Genomic DNA, 24,317 nt, shown 5'->3' on the forward strand with positions numbered 1-24,317 from the left:
GAGGCACTGAAATTCGGAAGTCTCCCGGAAAATTCGGGAGGGTTGGCAAGTATGCAGACAGATAGCTTAAAACACACGTGTGCAGATCTGAATACACACACTCTGATTTATATACAGACACACACATTAGTACACGTGCATGTTAGACATTAGACATTACTGCTATTTTGATATAATTAAACATAACATCAGTTTAGGGTCATTATATATCCAGGAAAATAAAGTAAAATACAAAATAGTAAATAGCCAAAATATCTTTGACGAAACTTACATCATCTACTAGTAGCAACCAATTTGGCTCCATTAAATGGCACAATGGAATTACTTTTTCTAGGTCAGATGTTAGGCATTATTTGAAGGTACTATTCTAAGTTAAAGTTTGTACTTAAAACAATGTGTATTGAACAAAACATAGACTATAATAAAAGTGTTTACATTTGTGCGTTTTTTTGAACGGTAAGCCATTTGTAGGGAGAAGCGAAGAGAGCTGGCACTGAAATTAAACTTTGAACAAAATACACCAACCAAATTGAAGTATGTATTTATATTTTTGCATGTTCTCTGACTGCATGTCGTTAAAGGTAATGACTGATAGTAGACGGATATAAATCCATCCATCCATCCATCCATCTTCTTCCGCTTATCCGAGGTCGGGTCGCGGGGGAAGCAGCCTAAGCAGGGAAGCCCAGACTTCCCTCTCCCCAGCCACTTCGTCCAGCTCCTCCCGGGGGATCCCGAGGCGTTCCCAGGCCAGCCGGGAGACATAGTCTTCCCAACGTGTCCTGGGTCTTCCTCGTGGCCTCCTACCGGTCGGACATGCCCTAAACACCTCCTTAGGGAGGCGCTCGGGTGGCATCCTGACCAGATGCCCGAACCACCTCATCTGGCTCCTCTCGATGTGGAGGAGCAGCGGCTTTACTTTGAGCTCCCCCCGGATGGCAGAGCTTCTCACCCTATCTCTAAGGGAGAGCCCCGCCACCCGGCGGAGGAAACTCATTTCGGCCGCTTGTACCCGTGATCTTGTCCTTTCGGTCATAACCCAAAGCTCATGACCATAGGTGAGGATGGGAACGTAGATCGACCGGTAAATTGAGAGCTTTGCCTTCCGGCTCAGCTCCTTCTTCACCACAACGGATCGATACAGCGTCCGCATTACTGAAGACGCCGCACCGATCCGCCTGTCGATCTCACGATCCACTCTTCCCTCACTCGTGAACAAGACTCCGAGGTACTTGAACTCCTCCACTTGGGGCAAGATCTCCTCCCCAACCCGGAGATGGCACTCCACCCTTTTCCGGGCGAGAACCATGGACTCGGACTTGGAGGTGCTGATTCTCATCCCAGTCGCTTCACACTCAGCTGCGAACCGATCCAGTGAGAGCTGAAGATCCTGGCCAGATGAAGCCATCAGGACCAAATCATCTGCAAAAAGCAGAGACCTAATCCTGCAGCCACCAAACCGGATCCCCTCAACGCCTTGACTGCGCCTAGAAATTCTGTCCATAAAAGTTATGAACAGAATCGGTGACAAAGGGCAGCCTTGGCGGAGTCCAACCCTCACCGGAAACGTGTCCGACTTACTGCCGGCAATGCGAACCAAGCTCTGACACTGATCATACAGGGAGCGGACCGCCACAATCAGACAGTCCGAAACCCCATACTCTCTGAGCACTCCCCACAGGACTTCCCGAGGGACACGGTCGAATGCCTTCTCCAAGTCCACAAAGCACATGTAGACTGGTTGGGCAAACTCCCATGCACCCTCAAGGACCCTGCCGAGAGTATAGAGCTGGTCCACAGTTCCACGACCAGGACGAAAACCACACTGTTCCTCCTGAATCCGAGGTTCGACTATCCGGCGTAGCCTCCTCTCCAGTACACCTGAATAGACCTTACCGGGAAGGCTGAGGAGTGTGATCCCACGATAGTTAGAACACACCCTCCGGTTCCCCTTTTTAAAGAGAGGAACCACCACCCCGGTCTGCCAATCCAGAGGTACTGCCCCCGATGTCCACGCGATGCTGCAGAGTCTTGTCAACCAAGACAGCCCTACAGCATCCAGAGCCTTAAGGAACTCCGGGCGGATCTCATCCACCCCCGGGGCCTTGCCACCGAGGAGCTTTTTAACTACCTCAGCAACCTCAGCCCCAGAAATAGGAGAGCCCACCACAGATTCCTCAGGCACTGCTTCCTCATAGGAAGACGTGTTGGTGGGATTGAGGAGGTCTTCGAAGTATTCCCTCCACCGATCCACAACTTCCGCAGTCGAGGTCAGCAGAACACCATCCGCACCATACACGGTGTTGGTAGTGCACTGCTTCCCCTTCCTGAGGCGGCGGATGGTGGTCCAGAATCGCTTCGAAGCCGTCCGGAAGTCGTTTTCCATGGCTTCCCCGAACTCCTCCCATGTCCGAGTTTTTGCCTCCGCGACCGTTGAAGCCGCACACCGCTTGGCCTGTCGGTACCTGTCCGCTGCCTCAGGAGTCCCATGAGCCAAAAGAACCCGATAGGACTCCTTCTTCAGCTTGACGGCATCCCTCACCGCCGGTGTCCACCAACGGGTTCTTGGATTACCGCCACGACAGGCACCAACTACCTTGCGGCCACAGCTCCAATCAGCCGCCTCGACAATAGAGGTGCGGAACATGGTCCAATCGGACTCAATGTCCAGCACCTCCCTCGTGACATGTTCAAAGTTCTTCCGGAGGTGGGAATTGAAACTCTCTCTGACAGGAGACTCTGCCAGACGTTCCCAGCAAACCCTCACAATGCGTTTGGGCCTGCCAGGTCTGTCCGGCATCCTCCCCCACCATCGCAGCCAACTCACCACCAGGTGGTGATCGGTAGAAAGCTCCGCCCCTCTCTTCACCCGAGTGTCCAAAACATGAGGCCGCAAATCCGATGACACAACTACAAAGTCGATCATAGAACTGCGGCCTAGGGTGTCCTGGTGCCAAGTGCACATATGGACACCCTTATGCTTGAACATGGTGTTCGTTATGGACAATCCGTGACGGGCACAAAAGTCCAATAACAAAACACCACTTGGGTTCAGATCCGGGCGGCCATTCTTCCCAATCACGCCTCTCCAGGTTTCACTGTCGTTGCCAATATGAGCGTTGAAGTCCCCCAGTAGAACGAGGGAATCACCCGGGGGAGCACTCTCAGGTACTCCCTCGAGTGAATCCAAAAAGGGTGGGTACTCTGAGCTGCCGTTTGGCGCGTAAGCGCAAACAACAGTTAGGACCCGTCCCCCCACCCGAAGGCGGAGGGAAGCTACCCTCTCGTCCACCGGGTTGAACTCCAACATGCAGGCTCTGAGCCGGGGGGCAACAAGAATTGCCACCCCAGCCCGTCGCCTCTCACTGCTGGCAACGCCAGAGTGGAAGAGAGTCCAGCCCCTCTCGAGAGAACTGGTTCCAGAGCCCTTGCTGTGCGTCGAGGTGAGTCCGACTATATCCAACCGGAACTTCTCTACCTCGCGCACTAGCTCAGGCTCCTTCCCCCCCAGCGAGGTGACGTTCCACGTCCCAAGAGCTAGCTTCTGTAGCCGAGGATCGGACCGCCAAGTGCCCTGCTTTCGGCTACCGCCCAGCTCACATTGCACCCGACCTCTATGGCCCCTGCTATGGGTGGTGAGCCCATTGGAGGGGGGACCCACGTTGCCTCTTCGGGCTGTGCCCGGCCGGGCCCCATGGGGACAGGCCCGGCCACCAGGCGCTCGCCATCGTGCCCCAACTCCGGGCCTGGCTCCGGAGGGGGGACCCGGTGACCCGCGTCCGGGCGAGGGAAATCTGAGTCTCGGTTCTTGCATTTCCATAGAAGTCTTCGAGCTGCTCTTTGTCTGATCCCTCACCTAGGACCTGTTTGTCTTGGGAGACCCTACCAGGGGGCATGGAAGCCCCCGGACAACATAGCTCCTAGGATCATTGGGACACGCAAACTCCTCTACCACGTTAAGGTGGCAGCTCAGAGAGGAGACGGATATAAATAATTATTGAAATTGTTTAATTAGTATTGTAGCTAATAGTACAGGGTCCAAAATAGCATGTCAAATTTTATTTTAGTTAAATTGACAAAAAAAATACTTTTTTAAAATAAAAAAAAAAGTTTGTAAACGAATACTTGACAAATGTCATTCTCCGAAGAAATATAAATTGGTTAACCCAAACCGAATAATAACTTTGAGAGCGGAATACGGAATACAAATTAAATAATACTTTAGGAAGAATGGATTAGGATTTATAAAACAAATCGATGTATTTCAAGTAAAACTAACTAGAAGACAGTATAATGCTAATAAAATAAGGACATTTTTTCAGAACTTTTTATTTAAGACAAAGGTAGATAATATATCATGTTTTTAATATAAGGAACATAGTTCACTTTTATTAAAGACACAATTATACATTATACTTTTAAAATAAGAAAAAATAGTAAATACAAATTTATTTCAGTTATAATATGTTATATACATCTATTATAACTCAAATACATCACAAAAACAGCTTTGGTAGTACGAGACAACTAAAATAAGACAATCTATGGGTTTGCATGGCCTAGAAATAAACATTTGTAATTGGGTTAAAATGCTATGAATAGTGGCGTAAATGCACTATTTACCTTAAATAAAATGTATAAAATGAATTATCAATCAATCAATCAATCAATCAATCAATCAATCAATCAATCAAAGTTTATTTATATAGCCCTTTAATCACCAATCCCTCAAAGGGTTGCACAAACCACAACGGCATCCTTGACTCTGATCCCACATCAGGGCAAGAAAACACTCCATACTAATATTGATCCAACACACTGTAGTGTTATTTATAAACGGCATTAGCATGGACAGTACCTTGCAGTATTAAAATAAAAACATATAATATTGTATTAATGTTTGCATTAAAAATAGCTAGCGATTAGCACTGTAGTTGCCAGCATCTGATTAGCGCTCCAGCTGCCAGCTGCTAGTGTTGTCCCGATACCAATATTTTGATACCGGTACCGGTACCAGTACCGAAATGTATTCCGATACTTTTCGGTACTTTTATAAATAATGGGTACCACAAAAAATTGCATTATTGGCTTTATTTTAACAACACATCTTAGGGTACATTAAACATATGTTTGTTACTGCAATTATGTCCTTAAATAAAATAGTGAACATACAAGACAACTTGTCTTGTAGGTAAGCAAACAAAGGCTCCTAATTAGTCTGCTGACATATGCAGTAACCGTATTGTGTCATTTTCCCTTCTATTATTTTGTCAACATTATAAAGGACAAGCTGTAAAAATTGATTATTAATTCACCGGTACTTTTTAGAGGCGGTATAGTACCGAATATGATTCATTAGTATCGATCGCGGTACTATACTAGTACCGGTATACCGTAAGACCCTACTAGCTACTGATCAATACTTTAGTTGTCAGCTATGATTAGCGCACCAGTTGCCAGCTAGTGATTTATTTGCAGACTACCGGTAGTTGCCAGCTAGCGACTTGCGGTCTCGTTGCTAGCTTGCTAGCGAATAACGAGCTAGTTGCCAGCTAGCGATTAGCGCTTTAGATGTCAGTTAAATATAGCGGCACTACTACTATTACTTGAATATCTTAGTATTGCACAATAACAAGGTACCTTTATGACCAGTTTAATATAAAAACACATTTTTTAACAAGAAATATAAGTAGGGCGTCCATCAGTTTGGGGGTCTTTGGTTTGGACAACGTTAAAGACCTCTGCTTTAAACGGTCTCCTGATTAGACGACTTATCAAATATTTTTGTATCGCCACACAGCTGATGATGGTTTTCTTTGTGTGGTTTTGTAAGTGTGAAGTTTAACACACAGCCAATCTCTTTGGTGCAGACACAAATAAATAACCAGTAAATAATCACAGGATACTTTATTGTCTGACAGAAGGACACAAAAGTATTGTAGTTCACGGTGTTTGGTACAGTATTTAGAGATCGTATTGCCATTCATACAGAGGAATGTGATTCACTGGAGTGTCTTTTACAGTGAGGACACAAACATTAGATAATGGGATGTACTGTATTGTATTTCAAAGCCTTTCATGAATCATATTGCTGTTTGCTGCCGGCTGGCCTTGACTGCAACAAAGAAAGACTAAAGGACGGTAAAGCTTCCAAAGCCAAATTCTTCGAGGGGAACGTCTCTGAAGTGGCACAAAACATGGACGTCCTCAAACGTCATGAGACTTCACAAAAGGCTTGAAGGAGAAACATGATGTCCACCATATAGAACAGGGGTGTCCAAACTCTTCAGTGATTGCAGCAGACAAAACAGTTAAAGAGGGGGGCTTCACTTTGGCACATTTTGTACATTACAGATAATATATCCAATGTATATCATATATGCTAGGGCAGAGGTCCCCAAACTTTTTGACCCAGGGGTAGCATTGGGTTAAAGAAATTTGACCAGGGGCCGGGCTATATATATTCAGGAAATCCCCTGAAGAGCAAGGAAACCTGCAAAACAGGCTTGTAGGGATGAAATAGCCTCTGTGTTTTTTCCTGACCTAACGTAAATTCCGCTCTACCCCTGTTTTGAGCACTGTATAATGGATAAACCACAGTAACCTCAACTATATATATATATATACACAGTATATATAATCTGTCTCATTGCAGATTAGACAAACTGCATTTTCCTTACACTGTCCACTGATGCTTAAAAACTCTACAATCGCAGTCTATTTTACGTTTCCCCAACGATTTCGCCATTTTTTCCCCTGGTGCACTAATTGACTGAGTGTGCACCTGATGATGTCACGTTATCGATGGGAACATTTATTTTTAGACAATATGATTTGCCTGAGCAGCTAGGAGACCCCGAGAGTAACAAGTGGTAGAAAATATATATTTTTTTTTACTTGGGACTACCCGCGGGCCGCATTTTGGACGCTGGCGGGCCGTAATTTGGGGACCCCTTTGCTAGGGGTTCTTAAGCTTTTTGACCTCGGGTCCAACTTTTCCACTACGGAGGAGTCTGGGGCCCACTCAAATATTAACACTGAATTAGAAATGATACTCTTGATTTGAACCACATTTAATAATGATATCTAACCTACTTACAATTTAACAGGATAAACCTTGTCAAATGGTATGAAACCATGTGTTAATCACAGAGATTGTTATCAAGGCTTAGGTCAGGCTGATTTGAAATATAAGTACTAATCAAATATACCGCAAAAGAGGGGACTCATAAAAAAACTGATGAAAAATAAATGTACATACACTTATGTAGTGCTAAAATAAATACATTCTAACCAAATCATTAATAAAAAAATAAAAAATAGATGTTTCTGGTATAAAAATTAAAGTGCAAAAAAAACAAACAAGTTGTCATATTTTTTGCGCTGAAACAATTTCTGTATGACTTTGGCTCGAGACTTCTTCTGTTTGTTTGTATTGTCATTACTGCGACAAGTGGTGGAAAAGTGCATTACAACTAAATACCCTTGCGGCCCATACGGACCACAGCTCAGTTATTTTTTGGCGGCCCAACAATGGACGATAGTTTAAAAAAAACCACTGATGTATGAAAAGCCAGCGATTCTCCACCACTGTGCCACGGCCCACTAATGTGAGAGCATCGCTGATTGTACTGAAAGTTTTGTGATTAAAAAAAAAAAAAATCAAATCTGCAAATAGGTTGTCGGTGATAATTCATAGTTACGTGATACTATGGGATACATGTATGTACGTATCAATGTGTATAAGGTGGAGAACAGAAGCTTTGCAGCTTAGTTAGAATCTGGCCTCAAAACCTGCAGTGAGGTGATCGCAATATACAAAATAATATTGTCATGGAATTCAAACAGTCAAGCATGCAGTGTGGCTGATGCAGACTCGGATTAGAGCAGGTCTAGGCAATTATTTTGTCTCTGGGGTCAAATTTAGAGAAAAAAATGTGTCTTGGGGCCGGTATATCTATTTTTAGGAACACTAATACAAAAACTCCCAATATTGTCTGATTGAATGCTAAAAACGTTATGACAGATCGCCTTAAAAAACCGAATGGAATTTTACGTTTTTTTACTAAATGAGACACCCAGAATGTACATGAAAATAAAGAATGTGGGATTTACAATATTAACTATGAAGGATAAAACACTGAATATTGACAACATATGAACGTCACACCCCCTCTCGATCGACATATTTTACAATCAAGCGAAACGCAACAAAAATGCAACAAACACAGCGAAATATGAACGCGAAGGGTAAAAAATAAACCCAACTACAAACTGATATATCTGATATATCACTAAGCTTTAGAACTTTGTTGTAAAAATCTCCTTCCGCGTCTTCGTAGCGTTAGTCTGACAATCAAACCACGACTCCGATTTACTCTTTTCTACAGATTGTTTTTCATTATTAGGGTTGGGTGTGTCTATGGAAATGTCAAAAGTATTGATATTGTATCAGATTTCTCATTTGTACTTTTATCAAATTTCCCGATTTTCCTGTGAGTTTATGTGACCGCAGTGTCTCTTCTCGCCTGTCAGTGCCAATAGCGCATCGCTCTCTCTCGCCTACTCAGGCACACTTTGCTCCCCCTCCCTGCTCCACTCACTATTAACTTTATTTTTCATAAATATCTGACTGCAATTTACATTGATGTTCCGATCATGGTTCAATGCTGCTGACTCCGATCATCCACGAGTGAGATTGGTCGATACCAATACTGATACCGAGCTTGTATTAACTGTGAATTTTTCCATTTATTTATGGTGAGTGCCATTGACAGTGTAACAATATATTTACACTTCGTCCTTATTCCTGTGTCCAGGGAAATATTTACAGAGTTTGTAAACATTAACAATAACGACAGCAACATGATAGAGAAAATAAAGCTATCTAATTACTTTTTTAACATTTATATACTGATACCACCTCTGGTAATTTATGGATTTACGTATTGTGTACTGACTGTGACACAAACATTTGTTTTATTATCCTCTCTTTAGGCTCTTAATAAATTACTAGTTAATTTCCTGTTAACTGCTTACTTTCTGCTGTAACACTTTCCCTTCGAGAGTTCTTTAAGGTTACTAAGCACCTTTTTCTTGGTGTTGTTTTAAGCTAGTTATTGGCATGCCATCTCCTGACCTGCCGTCTGCGGTTAACTTGTTTAGCCTCGTGCTCCAGTGATAACTGTATTTGATAATGATGCTTAAGAAACTAGAAAATGCAGTTTATTTGCTGTAATGGATGTGATTATTATTAGCTTAGGGGAGTGGCTCCACACTGTGTATGGAGATACATAATTATCTGTTAGCTTGTCAGCCAGGTGACCAATAGTAAATAGTGTCAGTGTCAGACAGTATCGGTGTTTGCGATCGGCATTAAAAGACATAAATCGGCAATGGCTGATCTTACACTTTTTCACAAAAATTGTCCAATAGCGATTGGCACATCTCTAATTTACATTTTTATTATTTGCACTGAATTCTTTTTTCTTAAATAATTCAGTGTAGTTTATCCATTCATCCATCCATTTTCTACCGATTGTCCCTCTCAGGATTGCGGGGGTGGCCGGAGCCTATCCCAGCTGCATTCAGGCACACCAAGTTGCCACATCATTGCAGCACTGTAGTTTAACGTAATAGTAATTATTTTATTTAAAGGTGCCATATGTAATAATTTAATGTCAAGTCCTCATTAAATGGCCCTGATATGTCAAAAGGCATTAATAAATCATGTTCATTTCGAATATCTTTATAACTGATAACGGTAGTTCAGTCAGGATATGCTCATTTCAAAATTAGATTAACAGCCCTGAAATCTTGTTAATGTTTTCATTTCAATGACCCGCCCTCCACCGTTTAACCAATTAAAAAGTCTGTGAGTGCGTCACATCCAGGTTGCCAGTTACGCACCGCCATCTTCGTCAACTGCTGCCACTGGTAAAGTTACTAAACATGTCAGACCTTAGTAGATCTAAAAAACCTCATTACGATTCTAAACTTATTCATGACAAAGCCAGGAACAAAACGAGAATTTGTATCGGTGATGCCTTTGAAAGATGGAGACGATTGAAGACAGAGAAGATTTTTTTTATCTGATGCCGAACTTGATAATTTTCTCCTTGATAAGTAAGTCAGGCATTTACGTTTTCTTATTACTTGTAATAAATGGAAATGGACATTGTGTATGTAAACTTTATTGTCCAATACAGTCTATGATCTTGTCTAACAAAGCTAGTATGTTCATGCAAAGAATGCTTAGTGTGATGGTGCTCAGGTCCTTGTGTAATGCTTAGCATGCTAGCCTGATCAATGACACATCGACATATTAGCTAACAAAGGAAATATATGCCTGTTAGCCTGCATGTCAATGTGTCATCCAACTGACAGAGAAAAATATATTTTCGACAAATACTACCTATGTGGATATGGGTAGTGTCAGTGCCTATTTTGTTGTCAATATGTTGCTACGCTGAGGAAATGCGTTCCAACATTAGCACGACTATTTGCGGTTTCTGGTACTGTGTGTGCATCCAACACGTATTTGCTTGGTACAATATAATGCATTACATGTAATGATTTTTTACTTTGTGTACTGACATGGTAGTAGGCTATATGGTTTATGCGTAACGTGGTTTTTGCGTAACGTGGGTTGGCTCATAGAATAGCACTCTTCACTGAAAGATGGTGATGTGAGTACATGGAAGAGAATGCAGTACGTCAGGTTGGATGCAACATAGGGTTATGCTGAACGAATCATTTTACTGTTGGCCTTGGCTTGCCATCACAGTAGGCCTGTGCCATATATATTATGTTATTATATATTATTATTTCGATGGTGGTCCGTGCGATCCAACTAGACATTTTAGTAGGGAAATGCCAACAATCTGTCCCGACTAAAATATTGCTGTGTAACTTTACAAATACATTTGGCTAATCGACATGAGTAAAATGTGGCATAATTACTTAGTAAACCATCTTGCAAGAAGTTCTTTGTAGGATTCGGATCCGGCTGCGTATCTGGCAACCTCAGTCATGGAGAGTGGGAGGGGACTACATCATTTTGACCGTGATTGCAGTATCATTTCTGGCCACAATACTACATATGGCACCTTTGAATTCATCCTTTTAAAACTATTTTTTTGAATCAAAAAACACATTTTATTTACTTAATGTCATCCTAATACATCATTGAATTAATGTAATAAAACATGTTGATTTTAAATCCCTGTGTTATTATAATCATAATCAACTAACTAGAGGCAAATTAACACAAATCATTCAATAATTATGACATCTCAAGTCAATCTTATTGCCAATAGTAGTCAAGTTTTTACCTGGTGATCAATACCAAAATTAGTGGTGATTACCTAAACGTGTTTGATAAGCGTGATAAGGCATATGCAGGGTTTAACAATCTGCGTTTAGCTTGTTAGCTTCCTTCGTCATTGGCGAACTATGGCAATTAAAGGGAGTGTTCTGGATATAAATCTAATGGAATAATTACAAGACATTTAATTGCAAATGTTGATCCGAAATCAGAGGGGAATGTTGACATCATGCTAGCAGGAGGTTTCGGAGGGGTGCTGCACTATGGTCCAGATATTTTTTATTAGCATCTCAATTGCTCACCTGTGTCTCCTACTCGCAAGATGGTCTTGGAAAGTAACCCACGTAAATAATTATTCCAGTAGAGTTAGCCATTTCTGTCGGTGCATGGTGCGCCATAATGGATGTCAAATATATGCCTTGGCTCCATGATGATTAAGAAACACTGTGCTAAGCTAACAAATCATCAACATGTAATATCATTAATAACAAATGTTAGGGCCAATAAAAAAAAAAAATGATTGTGTTGTTCAAATATTGCATTATTAGTTTTTTGTACTATTAACCGTATTTTGCTCAAATGGATGGATAGATGGGCGTTTGTATGTAAGAAGAACTCACTTCCGATACTATATACCGATATTGGACTATTGGCCAAAACCATTATTATTCGACTCATAGTGTGCTTTTGTTATTGTTATTTTCTAGTTTGGAATATTAAAAAATCGGCTTGATCAAGTGAAATTACTCAAAAACAATTGCAGGTATAAAAAAACAGTAACCTTACGACAGACTTATGTTTTTTTAAATGGGGTGATAAATTGATTTTAGTGACACCTGTTGGCCACAATAATTTATTAAATCAACGTCATGACACAGTAAATTGAACTATGTGGACACATTTGTTACTGGATACTTTTTTATCAACTATAATGATTTAATACTTGTTTATATTGACAAATGTGCTGTTCTAGACTTTACTATTGTTCAGTTAAAGACCCTTTTGTCATATGCTTTGCTTGTGCGCTATCGTGTGCTTAGCTGTTGTGTAGCTGCTAGCCTACCACGTTAATAATTCAGTACTCTCCCAGTAGATGGCAGGAGTTAGCCATTTCTGTCGGTGCATGGTGTGTCGTAATGGATGTCAAATATGTGCCTTGGCTCCGTGATAATTAAGAAACACTGTGCTAAGCTAACAAATCAACATGTAACACCTGTGATATACATCTCATTAATAATAAATGTTAGGGCCAATTAAAAAAAACTGATTGTTCAAATTTTGCATTATTAGTTTTTTGCACTATTAACCGTGTTTTGCTCAAATGGATGGATGGATGTATGGGCATTTGTATGTAAGAAAAACTCACTTCCGATACTACATACTGATATTGGACTATTGGCCAAAACCATTATTATTTGACTAATAGTGTACTTTTGTTATTGTTTTTTTCTCGTTCGGAATGCTAGAGTGAAATTACGGGTATAAAAAAACAGTACACTTATGACAGAATTATGTTTTTTTAAATGGGGTGATAATTTGATTTTAGTCACGATAATTCATTAAATCAACCTCATGACACAGCAAATTGAACGATGTGGACACATTTGTTACTGGATACTTTTTTTTTTAATCAACTATAATTATTTAATACTTGTATATATAATATATTATATTGACAAATGTGCTGTTCTAGACTTTAATATTGTTCAGTTAAAGACCCTTTTGTCATATGCCTTGCTTGTGCGCCATTGTGGGCTTAGCTGTTGTGTAGCTGCTAGCTCCTGGTATAGTCTACCTAGCTCCTGGTATAGCCTACCACGTGAATAATTCAGTGCTCTCCCAGTAGATGGCAGGAGTTAGCCATTTCTGTCGGTGCATGGTGAGCCGTAATGCAGTGGTCTCCAACCACCGGTCCGGGGACTGGTACCGGTTCGTGACGCATTTGCTACCGGGGCCGTAAATAATTTGTAAACGACTGCATTTTGTCCGACTTAACTTTCGCCTGTCCCACTAGACACACCAATAAGCTTGTTTATAGATGTACAATAAAAGTCCTCATAGGAAGTCGCCATTTGTTGTAACTTTGTGACATGATACAATGCACGCCGATGAACATATAAAATAGAGATATGACAGATCGTAGCCCAAGGATGATTTCCATCTGCAGTCCCCAGCAGGTTGATTGTAAGTGAAAGATAAGTAAAAGTTAAAGTACCAATGATTGTCACACACACACTAGGTGTGGTGAAATTTGTCCTCTGCATTTGACCCATCCCCTTGTTCACCCCCTGGGAGGTGAGGGGAGCAGTGCGCAGCAGCGGTGGCCACGCCCGGGAATCCTTTTTGGTGATTTAACCCCCAATCCCAACCCTTGATGCTGAGTGCCAAGCAGGGAGATAATGGGTCCCATTTTTATAGTCATTGGTATGACTCTGCCAGGGTTTGAACTCACGACCTACCGATCTCAGAGCGGATACTCTAACCACAGTAAAAGGATCTCATTGCAAAGAAACAATTTGGCGTTTTCATGCACTTATTTTTGCTGTATTTATCTGGCACAAGTGAGAAAATGATGCCTACATTCTGAATGTAGACTCTGAATGTCAAGTCAGCCACCACTCTGGACTCTTTTAGAGCACAGCTTAAAACTCACCTCTTTACCGCGGATTACTATTGATTTATGTGTTCATTGTGTGTCTTAAATGTTTATATTAGATTCCTTTGTGTGTCTCTGTTTCTGTTTTTTTGCTTCTCTACTCGGGCTGCGCCCCGGGCTGATGTGACAGTTGGTTGGGGGCAATGTTCCCTCTAATTGTTCATGTGTCTGAGCAAATACAAAAACTCCCTGAGCATTCAGTGGAGCACATGTGAGCAACATCACATGTGGCAATACCAGCAGCACACCTGTCTCAAACCAATCTTTTATAATAACACTCAAATGAGAGGAGTCATTTTCATGAGATTATTTTGTAATATTAGTGACTTGGCCCACTTGTAATGAAAATAAAAGAAATCTTGTTTTTCATAAACTATGGATTAATATTGTACAATATGTGTGGGTGGGGGTCCTGCTTTGGAAATCATTTGTACGCCTTTCAGAGATCACATTTAGTTCCCCTTAAACATCCTCACGTTGCAAAATGAAATGTAAGCATAGGATGAAGTGTGCATTCCTGTAACTTTCTCTAGTAACAGCATTCCATGTTTAATATAAATAAATTAACATTAATACTAAATGACAGTAGAATAAGCACACGTATGACTGAGGAGTCATAGTGTAACTTTGTCTGGTGTTTGAGTTGTCCGACTTTTTGTGTGGCCATAAACGCACCAGTGGCTTAGTGCTATGTGTGAAGTTGGTTTTGGCCTGGTTTGTATGGCAGAAAATGACTAGTTTTTCGAGATAGAAGTTTTTTACTCATGTTTTTGGTGTGGTTATGGCCGAATATAAACAGTTTTGCTCAATAAAGTGATCGATATAATTCCTGTCCTCGAAGCATCTCGATAGACGTTACAATAATTAAACGGTGTTCATTTGAACGGTGTTGACGAACACCGTTAGGGCCGCTTGTTGTCACTGTTACTCAGAGTTGCATTGCAAAATTACACATAATAAATGTACCCCGCCTTCTGCCCGATTGTAGCTGAGATAGGCTCCAGTGCCCCCCGCGACCCCGAAGGGAATAAGCGGTAGAAGATGGATGGATGGAAATGTGTTTATTTTGTTTAGAATTCAAATGGGATTTGATTTGGTGCGCGGGACGGCGTGGCGAAGTTGGTAGAGTGGCCGTGCCAGCAATCGGAGGGTTGCTGGTTACTGGAGTTCAATCCCCACCTTCTACCATTCTAGTCATGTCTGTTGTGTCCTTGGGCAAGACACTTCACCCCTTGCTCCTGATGGCTGCTGGTTAGCGCCTTGCATGGCAGCTCCCGCCATCAGTGTGTGAATGTGTGTGTGAATGGGTGAATGTGGAAATTCTGTCAAAGCTCTTTTAGTACCTTGAAGGTAGAAAAGCGCTATACAAGTATAACCCATTTATTTATTTATTTATATATTTGCTGTGCGAAGAGGACGCTTGAGCAGTGCGCAATTGCGCAGGCGCGCACCTTAGAGGGAACGTTGGTTGGGGGGGGGGCATAATAAATGAAAATAACTTAACATAACATAACATTAAAACGGTCTGTGGTGCAAAAAAGGTTGGGGACCCCTGCCGTAATATGTGCCATGGCTCCGTGATGATTAAGCAGCAAACAAATCATCAACATGTAACAGGTGTAATATCTAATAATAAATGTTAGGGCCAATAAAATAAAAAAACTGATTGTGGGCAGAAGATGGCACCAGGACCGCAATTTGGACACCCCTGTGGCACATTAATGTTGCGCTCGATGGACGGGTGACATTGGATGGCGTGACCTCAGTGTCGCGAGTGCGTGCGGTACGAGTAGGTGTGCTGCGTGGAGGGGCTCATGATGTTCTCCGTGATGTACGCCACCAGCAAGCAGATGATGACCAACATCACGCAAATGGCTCCCCCGACCGTCGTCATGGCGATGACGATATCCTGCATCCCGGACGGCGGCAGGACGAACTCCACGCAGTCCCCGCGCCCGCCGCTCCTCCGGGCCGCGGCCCGCAGGCACACGCGGTAGGGGATGTTCTCGTGCAGCTCCGTCAGCAGGAAGTCGCCGCAGCCCGCGCCCAGGTGGACGCCGGCGCACTCGAACTGCGTGTAGCTGCCGTTCCACCAGCAGCTCAGCTCGTAGCCTCGGCGTCTGTGGCGGCGCCCGGCGAAGAGACTCGACGACCCCGGGACGTCGCCGTCTCGGCGCCACTGGAGCAGCACGCTGCCGTTGAGGAGGATGTTAGCCGCGAGGCTGCCCGAGGACACCGCCGACCTGCAGTCCGCCCGCTGGCACGTGTAGCCCGGCAGCGTGTGGCGGAAGCAGAGCGGGCCGCCGACGCCGCCCTCTGTCACCTGGTAGGCGCACAGCGGCGGCGGCTCTTCGGACGCGCTGGTGAAGAAGCCGGGAGTGGCGCTTTCATGGCTGCCGTTGGCGTGGCGCCACCTGGGCTGTGCTCCAGAATCCGCCGCCGATCCGCCACTGCCGTCAGTCCTGTCCGGGGATATGCTCAGCAGGAGTGCCGCCAAGGCGAGCACCGATGGCCGCCTGCTCATCCTTGACCTCTACAGCGCGCCGGCGGCCGCCATTAAACGCATCATCTTCATCGTCATTACAGGTCTTTCACGCAAAATCATCACTTACTTCCTCCGTGATGGTGGCCGGGCTGCCGTCGCCTCTCCTGTCGGGCTTGACGTAGCAGCTCCGATGTCCGAAGTAGGCGTGGGCACGCGGGAAGGCGCGCGCGCCACGCACGGTGCAAAATACCGCCGTGCTCGTCGACAATCGGCGTGGGCTGAGTCACAATCCCACGCACTTAAATGTTCACAAAACGGGGGCTTGCTGAAATACACTTCACGCGTGGAAATGCGGCTCGTAAATGATTCACACTTTAAATTGGGTTTCACATTAAAGACAGGGGTGTCAAAGTCGTTTTCACTTATGGTTTGATTGATTGATTGAAACTTTATAATTAATAGATTGCACAGTACAGTACATAATCCGTACAATTGACCACTAAATGGTAGCACCCGAATAGTGAAGTGAAGTATATTTATATAGCGCTTTTCTCTAGTGTGGGTGGCACTGGGAGTAAAGTGGGTAAAGTGTCTTGCCCAAGGACACAACGGCAGTGACTAGGATGGCGGAAGCGGGCATCGAACCTGGAACCCTCAAGTTGCTGGCACGGCCACTCTACCAACCGAGCTATAATATAGTATTTCAATTTGTTTAAGTCAGGGTCCACGTTAATCAATTCATGGTACAAATATAAATATATACAGCTGAGATAAGCTCCAGCACACCTTTGTCATCATTTCATGACCGAAGCAAAACACTTTTTACACTTTTATACTGAAATAAATACACCTACAACATATTAAATAAAAAGATAGAAAAATCTACCAGCAGCGCTAAAGTTCAAATCCATGAAGGAAAGAAGAAAGTGAATGAATGTTTATAACTGAATACATTTACATATGTGTACAAATTTGTTTTCTTTATTTTTTTATTTTATTTTTTTTAATGAATTAAGTAACGTTTATTATGACAACCTTTTTCCAAAACACAATATAGAATGTGAGATATAACAGGATAATGCATACATTTATCATTTGTTTTCAAAACGCTTACAAAAAAGTGGGACCACAAAAATTTACTGTGGGACCCCATTTTGTATATTCCTAGGGCCAACACTGCTGTCAACAGAGGAGAAAAATGCTTCATTTAAATAAATATATTATTTATAAAGCAAGTTCGAGTATCATTGGCAAATTTTCACCTAGTCCCAGCCTTGGCGTGCTGCCCGCCTTGGCACGCATATATGTGTCCTCTTTTTGGGATTTCAGAATATGGTCAGCCTAGTTAAATTATTTAGCCCAAAAGTTGAGTTATGCTAACTCAATGTTGGTTGAGTCATAACCCAACGATTGGGTTGAATTTATTTAACACAAAAGCTGAATTAATGCTCACTACAATGTTGGGTTATTGCAAAACCAACTATTGGGTTGCGCAATTTAGCGCTCCTTGACCCAATAGTTGGTTAAAAATGATGAATTTTACTTCTGGTTTGTCCTACTCCTTCCCAACTACTGATTGAAATACATTGTTCAAAAAAATTAAAGGAACACTTTGAAAACACATCCGATTTCAATGGTGAAAAAAAAAAATGTCGGATATCTATACTGATATGGACAGTTTAATGTCTCAGGAACCAAAGGATGCCACATCTTTTGATGGAAATAAAAGTTTTCAGCCTACAGAGGGCTCAGAATATAGACACCCCAAAAATCAAAGTGAAAAAATTAAGTGGCAGGCTCGTCCATCCATCCATCCATTTTCTACCGCTTATTCCCTTTGGGGTCGCGGGGGGCGCTGGAGCCTATCTCAGCTACAATCGGGCGGAAGGCGGGGTACACCCTGGACAAGTCGCCAATTCAATTTCTGCAACTCAAATTTATTTTCAATATATTGTGTGGCCCCCACGTGCTTGTATGCATGCTTGACAACGTCGCGACATGGTCCTAATGAGACGACGGATGATGTCTTGTGGGATGTCCTCCCAGATCTGTCTAAGGGCATCAGTGAGCTCCTGTAAAGTCTGAGGAGCAACCTGGCGGCGTCTGATGGACCGAAACATTATGTCCCAGAGGTGTTCTATCGGGTTTAGATCAGGCGATCGTGAGGGCCATTCAATTGTGTCAATTCCTTCATCCTCCAGATACTGTCTGCATACTCTTGCATTGTCGTGGACCAGGAGGAACCCAGGACCTACTACACCAGCGTAGGGTCTGACCATGGGTGCAAGGATTTCATCCCGATACCTAATGGCAGTCAGACTGCCGTTCTCTAGCCTGTAGAGGTCTGTTTGTCCCTCCATGGAAATGCCTCCCCAGACCATCACTGACCCACCACCGAACGGGTCATGCTGAATGATGTTGCAGGCAGCATAGCGCTCTCCTTAGCTTCTCCAGACCCTTTCACATCTATCACAGGTGCTCAGGGTAAACCTGCTCTCATCTGTGTAAAGCACAGGGCCCCAGTGGCGTACTTGCCAATTCTGGCAAGTACGCCACGGTTCTGTGCAGTGAGCACAGGGCACACTACAGGACGTCGTGCCCTGAGGCCACCCTCGTGAAGTCTGTTTCTGACTGTTTGGGCAGAGACATTCACACCACGGCTGGAGGTCATTCTGTAGGGCTCGGGCAGTGCTCAACCTGTTCCTCCTTGCACAAAGCAGCAGATATCGGTCCTGTTGATGGGATTAGGACCGTCTACGGCCCTGTCCAGCTCTCCTAGAGTAACTGCCTGTCTCCTGGAATCTCCTCCATGCTCTGGAGATTGTACTAGGAGACACATCAAATCTTCTTGCAAAAGCAAGCATGGATGTGCCCGGAGGAGTAGGACAATCTGCGCAACTTCAGGAGGGTTAAGAAATCGCCTCATGCTCCCAGTCGTGATAATGACTCTAGCTAAAGCCAACACTTGTGGAAAAACAGTTTAAAAATATCAAGAGGGAGGAACTTGAAATGGCCTCCACCTGCAAAACCAGTCCTGTTTTGGGGGCCATCTCATTGTTGCCCCTCTAGTGCACCTGTTGTTAATTCCATCAACACCAATGCAGCTGAAACTGATTAACAACCCCTCTGCCACGTACCTGACCAAAACCTTATCAGAAAAGTGCAATTGAATTCATGCCATACCCTGATAAAAAACTGTTCCTTTAATTTTTTTGAGCAGTGTATATAAAATATACTCAGAAGCAAGATATGAGTGACATTTTCTTTACAAGAATTGTCGTGTATGGTCGTAGTTAGTGATGGGTCCGGCAACACCGATGCATCGGCGCATGCGTCGAGCTCATAGAGCAAAACCCTGTGTCGGTGCGCGTACTGCTTTTAGAAAGTCACGTGACCGATCATGAGCTGTATCGGTCACGTGACCGATACGCGAACTGTGTCGCACTGACGCCTCCTCTGTGCCTTGCCAGCGGGTCTTTTCTACAGCCGGAGAAATAATAACTAAGAAGAGAAATCGACTAAAATGTAATATGTTGGAAAAACTGTTTTTTTAAATAAAAATGTGTAAAAAAATAAAATAAAAACAAATTCCCAGTCCACAAGCATCCTCATTCACAGCACATTCTCTTAGATTTCCATGTTATGATACATGTTCACATTATTTATTGACTGTATCTAAAAAAGATAAAAATGTATTTTTATTTAAATGAAGATATGAAATAATCCTAAATGTAATACAATGACTTGGTTTATATTATTGTATATACTAGGTCATATAATCAGTGTCAGTTGAGTCGGTCCAAAGGTTGCCTGTAGGGATTTTTAATGTCCAGCAGATGTCAGTATTTAGTGACACGGTATCAACACAGTATCAATACAGTTTTGCAATGTGTCGAAACGCTTCATGACGCCTCATCAACCCATCACTAGTCATAATTGTCACGGCAGAGTCACATTTTACTGCATGGATCGTTCTCCCAGGATACAGATGGGACTCCAGAGGCAAGGTGCAGGTAAGGAAATGATTTATTGTCCATAAATCATGCGGGATACAAACAAAAGAGCTCCAGCGTGCCGATAGCACGGGAAGCTAATGGAATGGCGAACAAGAAAAGCTTAGCATGTAAACAGGCAAACAAAAAGGCGAAGCTTAGCTCAGGAATCAAATCAGTAGCCGTCGAAACTGTTGCGTGGAAGCAAATAAAAAAGCCAGACTGAGTGTGGCAAAAAACAGGAATAAACAGCTCTCTGATTACTGCCTAGGAGCAGGTGAGCGTCCCGAACACTAATCAAAGGCAGGTGAAAACAATATGCAGTCATGGCAACAAAAACACAAACCCAGGAGTGCTCAAAACAGGAACTGAGGGAGTCAGACAATCGTACCTCTATACAGCATGCTGAAATATTTTCATGTACATTAGATGGGGATAGGTTGATTGGCAACACTAAATTGGCCCTAGTGTGTGGATGTGAGTGTGAATGTTGTCTGTCTATCTGTGTTGGCCCTGCGATGAGGTGGCGACTTGTCCAGGGTGTACCCCGCCTTCCGCCCGATTGTAGCTGAGATAGGCTCTACCGCCCCCCGCGACCCCAAAAGGAATAAGCGGTAGAAAATGGATGGATGGATAGATGTGTGATTGTAAATAATGTTAATGAGATTAATCCTTAATAAAATTTAGTTAAAATAATAATACCCTTACAACCCAAAAAATGAATTTGCTCTTCATAAAAATGACTCAAAAATGTAACCCAACACTCACAACTCATAAATTGGGTTATCAAAATAACCCAGTATTTTTTAGTGTGCAGGCACTTCTGGGTTTCAGGCGATGATATAAGCCCTTTAAGGCTACTGTTTATTTACCTGAATCCATGCAGATTTAGGCTTATTTTGAAAGGTTTAGAAGCAAATATAAAAGTGATTATAAAAAATGGAATGGAGTGGATTTTTACACTTTTTACACAAAAATATATATTTTTAAATATTTAAACCATTTATCATCACCAAGAGGTGATGATAAATAATTTGACACTTATGGTATTTAGAGAAGAAAAGATTGAAGGCACATCATGTCTTTACATCTGAGGGGTCCACAAATTAAGCAAAGACAAAGTTGGACTTATTTGTGTATCGCTAGCTGTAACGTACTTGATTGACATAACGAGTGCGGTGCTGTTGTGATCGTGACGCCAATGAGAAAAAGACTAAGTTTGTTTGAAGTTGATTACCTGCTACACATATTAGTCTAATCTACAATTCATGTCTGCAGTTGTTTTTATGGTGTGAAGTTCATATCTTGTCTCATTATTTAGCTCTACATGTCCCTGTTGTTCAGTAATGTTTACTAGCGATATCAAGATTCAGTATATGCTGTTGAGTAATCTAGTTTATTAATACTATTAAGGATATTTTCTTGATGCTAACAAATATCACCAAAGACGCTATAATGTGATCATCTGTGTCGAAAAAAGCGCTTTTCTTTCCTGCACAACAACTAAGCCTTTAGTTTCTGTTATGAAAATCGACAACGAAAATATGGTGGATTGGACCAACAATCACAATATTAATTACTAGGACTTAGTTTATTTGCACAAGCAGGTCTTATAGTAGTTATATTTAGGCACAGCAACCACTAAATAACAAAAAACTAATGTAATGTTTTGTCCTTTTCTTACGTTTAATTCTGCTATCAAACATCACTAATATAGTACAAAATCAACTCGATTGCATCACATATTGTTTCTCAAACAAATCAAATGTTCAAACAAAGATTTTCCAAAGCGATCGCTGCAGACACAAGCATGGTCGGATTGTATTCCACAAGATGATGAAAGCAATATTTTTAAGAGCCATTTTCTTCCGCATACTTTTGTTTTTTCCTGACTTTTTTACCTTTATGAACCACTTCTTTCAGGACTCTATAAAATCTATTTCTTATCTCTCTATTTGAACGATTGGAACACCCAGGAACATAACAGCAATACGGCATTTTCTGATTAAACTCTACACTCACTCTCACTTGTTGTAATGCTACGCTCAAGCTGCCTGACAATCGTGTGAATGAGGCCGCGAAGACGAAAAACGGATGTGACGTCTAATGCAGCCCTCCTGTAGCTTATTCACTGTAGAAAAACAAATACACCACGTCTGTAGCTGACTGAACATTAGTTGAAGATGTGTAGTGAAGCTTGTGTTTTTTTCATTCAAAACCTGTAGCGAGGGAGATTATGTATTTTGTCATATTATAAACAGGCTCTATAGCAGACCTTGGCAAAATACGGCCCGCGGGCCACATGCGGCCCGTTAAGATTTTCAATCCGACCCGCCGGACCATCCATCCATCCATCCATCTTCTTCCGCTTATCCGAGGTCGGGTCGCGGGGGCAGCAGCCTAAGCAGGGAAGCCCAGACTTCCCTCTCCCCAGCCACTTCGTCCAGCTCTTCCTGTGGGACCCCGAGGCGTTCCCAGGCCAGCCGGGAGACATAGTCTTCCCAACGTGTCCTGGGTCTTCCTCGCGGCCTCCTACCGGTCGGACGTGCCCTAAACACCTCCCTAGGGAGGCGTTCGGGTGGCATCCTGACCAGATGCCCGAACCACCTCATCTGGCTCCTCTCGATGTGGAGGAGCAGCGGCTTTACTTTGAGCTCCTCCCGGATGGCAGAGCTTCTCACCCTATCTCTAAGGGAGAGCCCCGCCACCCGGCGGAGGAAACTCATTTCGGCCGCTTGTACCCGTGATCTTGTCCTTTCGGTCATAACCCAAAGCTCATGACCATAGGTGAGGATGGGAACGTAGATCGACCGGTAAATTGAGAGCTTTGCCTTCCGGCTCAGCTCCTTCTTCACCACAACGGACCGATACAGCGTCCGCATTACTGAAGACGCCGCACCGATTCGCCTGTCGATCTCACGATTCACTCTTCCCTCACTCGTGAACAAGACTCCGAGGTACTTGAACTCCTCCACTTGGGGCAAGATCTCCTCCCCAACCCGGAGATGGCACTCCACCCTTTTCCGGGCGAGAACCATGGACTCGGACTTGGAGGTGCTGATTCTCATCCCAGTCGCTTCACACTCAGCTGCGAACCGATCCAGTGAGAGCTGAAGATCCTGGCCAGATGAAGCCATCAGGACCACATCATCTGCAAAAAGCAGAGACCTAATCCTGCAGCCACCAAACCAGATCTCCTCAACGCCTTGACTGCGCCTAGAAATTCTGTCCATAAAGGTTATGAACAGAATCGGTGACAAAGGGCAGCCTTGGCGGAGTCCAACCCTCACTGGAAACGTGTCCGACTTACTACCGGCAATGCGGACCAAGCTCTGGCACTGATCATACAGGGAGCGGACTGCCACAATCAGACAGTCCGATACCCCATACTCTCTGAGCACTCCCCACAGGACTTCCCGAGGGACACGGTCGAATGCCTTCTCCAAGTCCACAAAACACATGTAGACTGGTTGGGCAAACTCCCATGCACCCTCAAGGACCCTGCCGAGAGTATAGAGCTGGTCCACAGTTCCACGACCAGGACGAAAACCACACTGTTCCTCCTGAATCCGAGGTTCGGCTATCCGGCGTAGCCTCCTCTCCAGTACACCTGAATGGACCTTACCGGGAAGGCTGAGGAGTGTGATCCCACGATAGTTAGAACACACCCTCCGGTTCCCCTCCGCCGGACATTCTACATAATTTTTTTTAACATCACAACTGTAGCCGCCATTATGATGTGCAGTGCTGTTTTTAAATTACTGTAAGTCTTGAAATATAGAAAGTATTTCAATGGTAGGAATCTGTGCTTTTGGGTGATATATGAGTTATTAAGGTAATCTACGTCACGGCAGCTCA

At 43.3% G+C, this 24,317-nt stretch overlaps 1 protein-coding gene across 1 annotated transcript; it reads right to left on the reverse strand.

Moving 5' to 3' along the window:
• Positions 1–5,904: 5,904 nt before the first annotated feature.
• On the reverse strand, positions 5,905–16,732 carry fndc10 (fibronectin type III domain containing 10). The gene has a single exon (XM_061932709.2). It carries the CDS (start codon positions 16,504–16,506, stop codon positions 15,745–15,747), a length of 762 nt encoding a protein of 253 aa, XP_061788693.2. The 5' UTR covers positions 16,507–16,732; the 3' UTR covers positions 5,905–15,744.
• Between the last annotated feature and the right edge of the window lie 7,585 nt (positions 16,733–24,317).

Source organism: Nerophis lumbriciformis, linkage group LG38 (assembly GCF_033978685.3).
Source record: "Nerophis lumbriciformis linkage group LG38, RoL_Nlum_v2.1, whole genome shotgun sequence".
In the NCBI taxonomy this organism is placed as follows: domain Eukaryota; kingdom Metazoa; phylum Chordata; class Actinopteri; order Syngnathiformes; family Syngnathidae; genus Nerophis; species Nerophis lumbriciformis.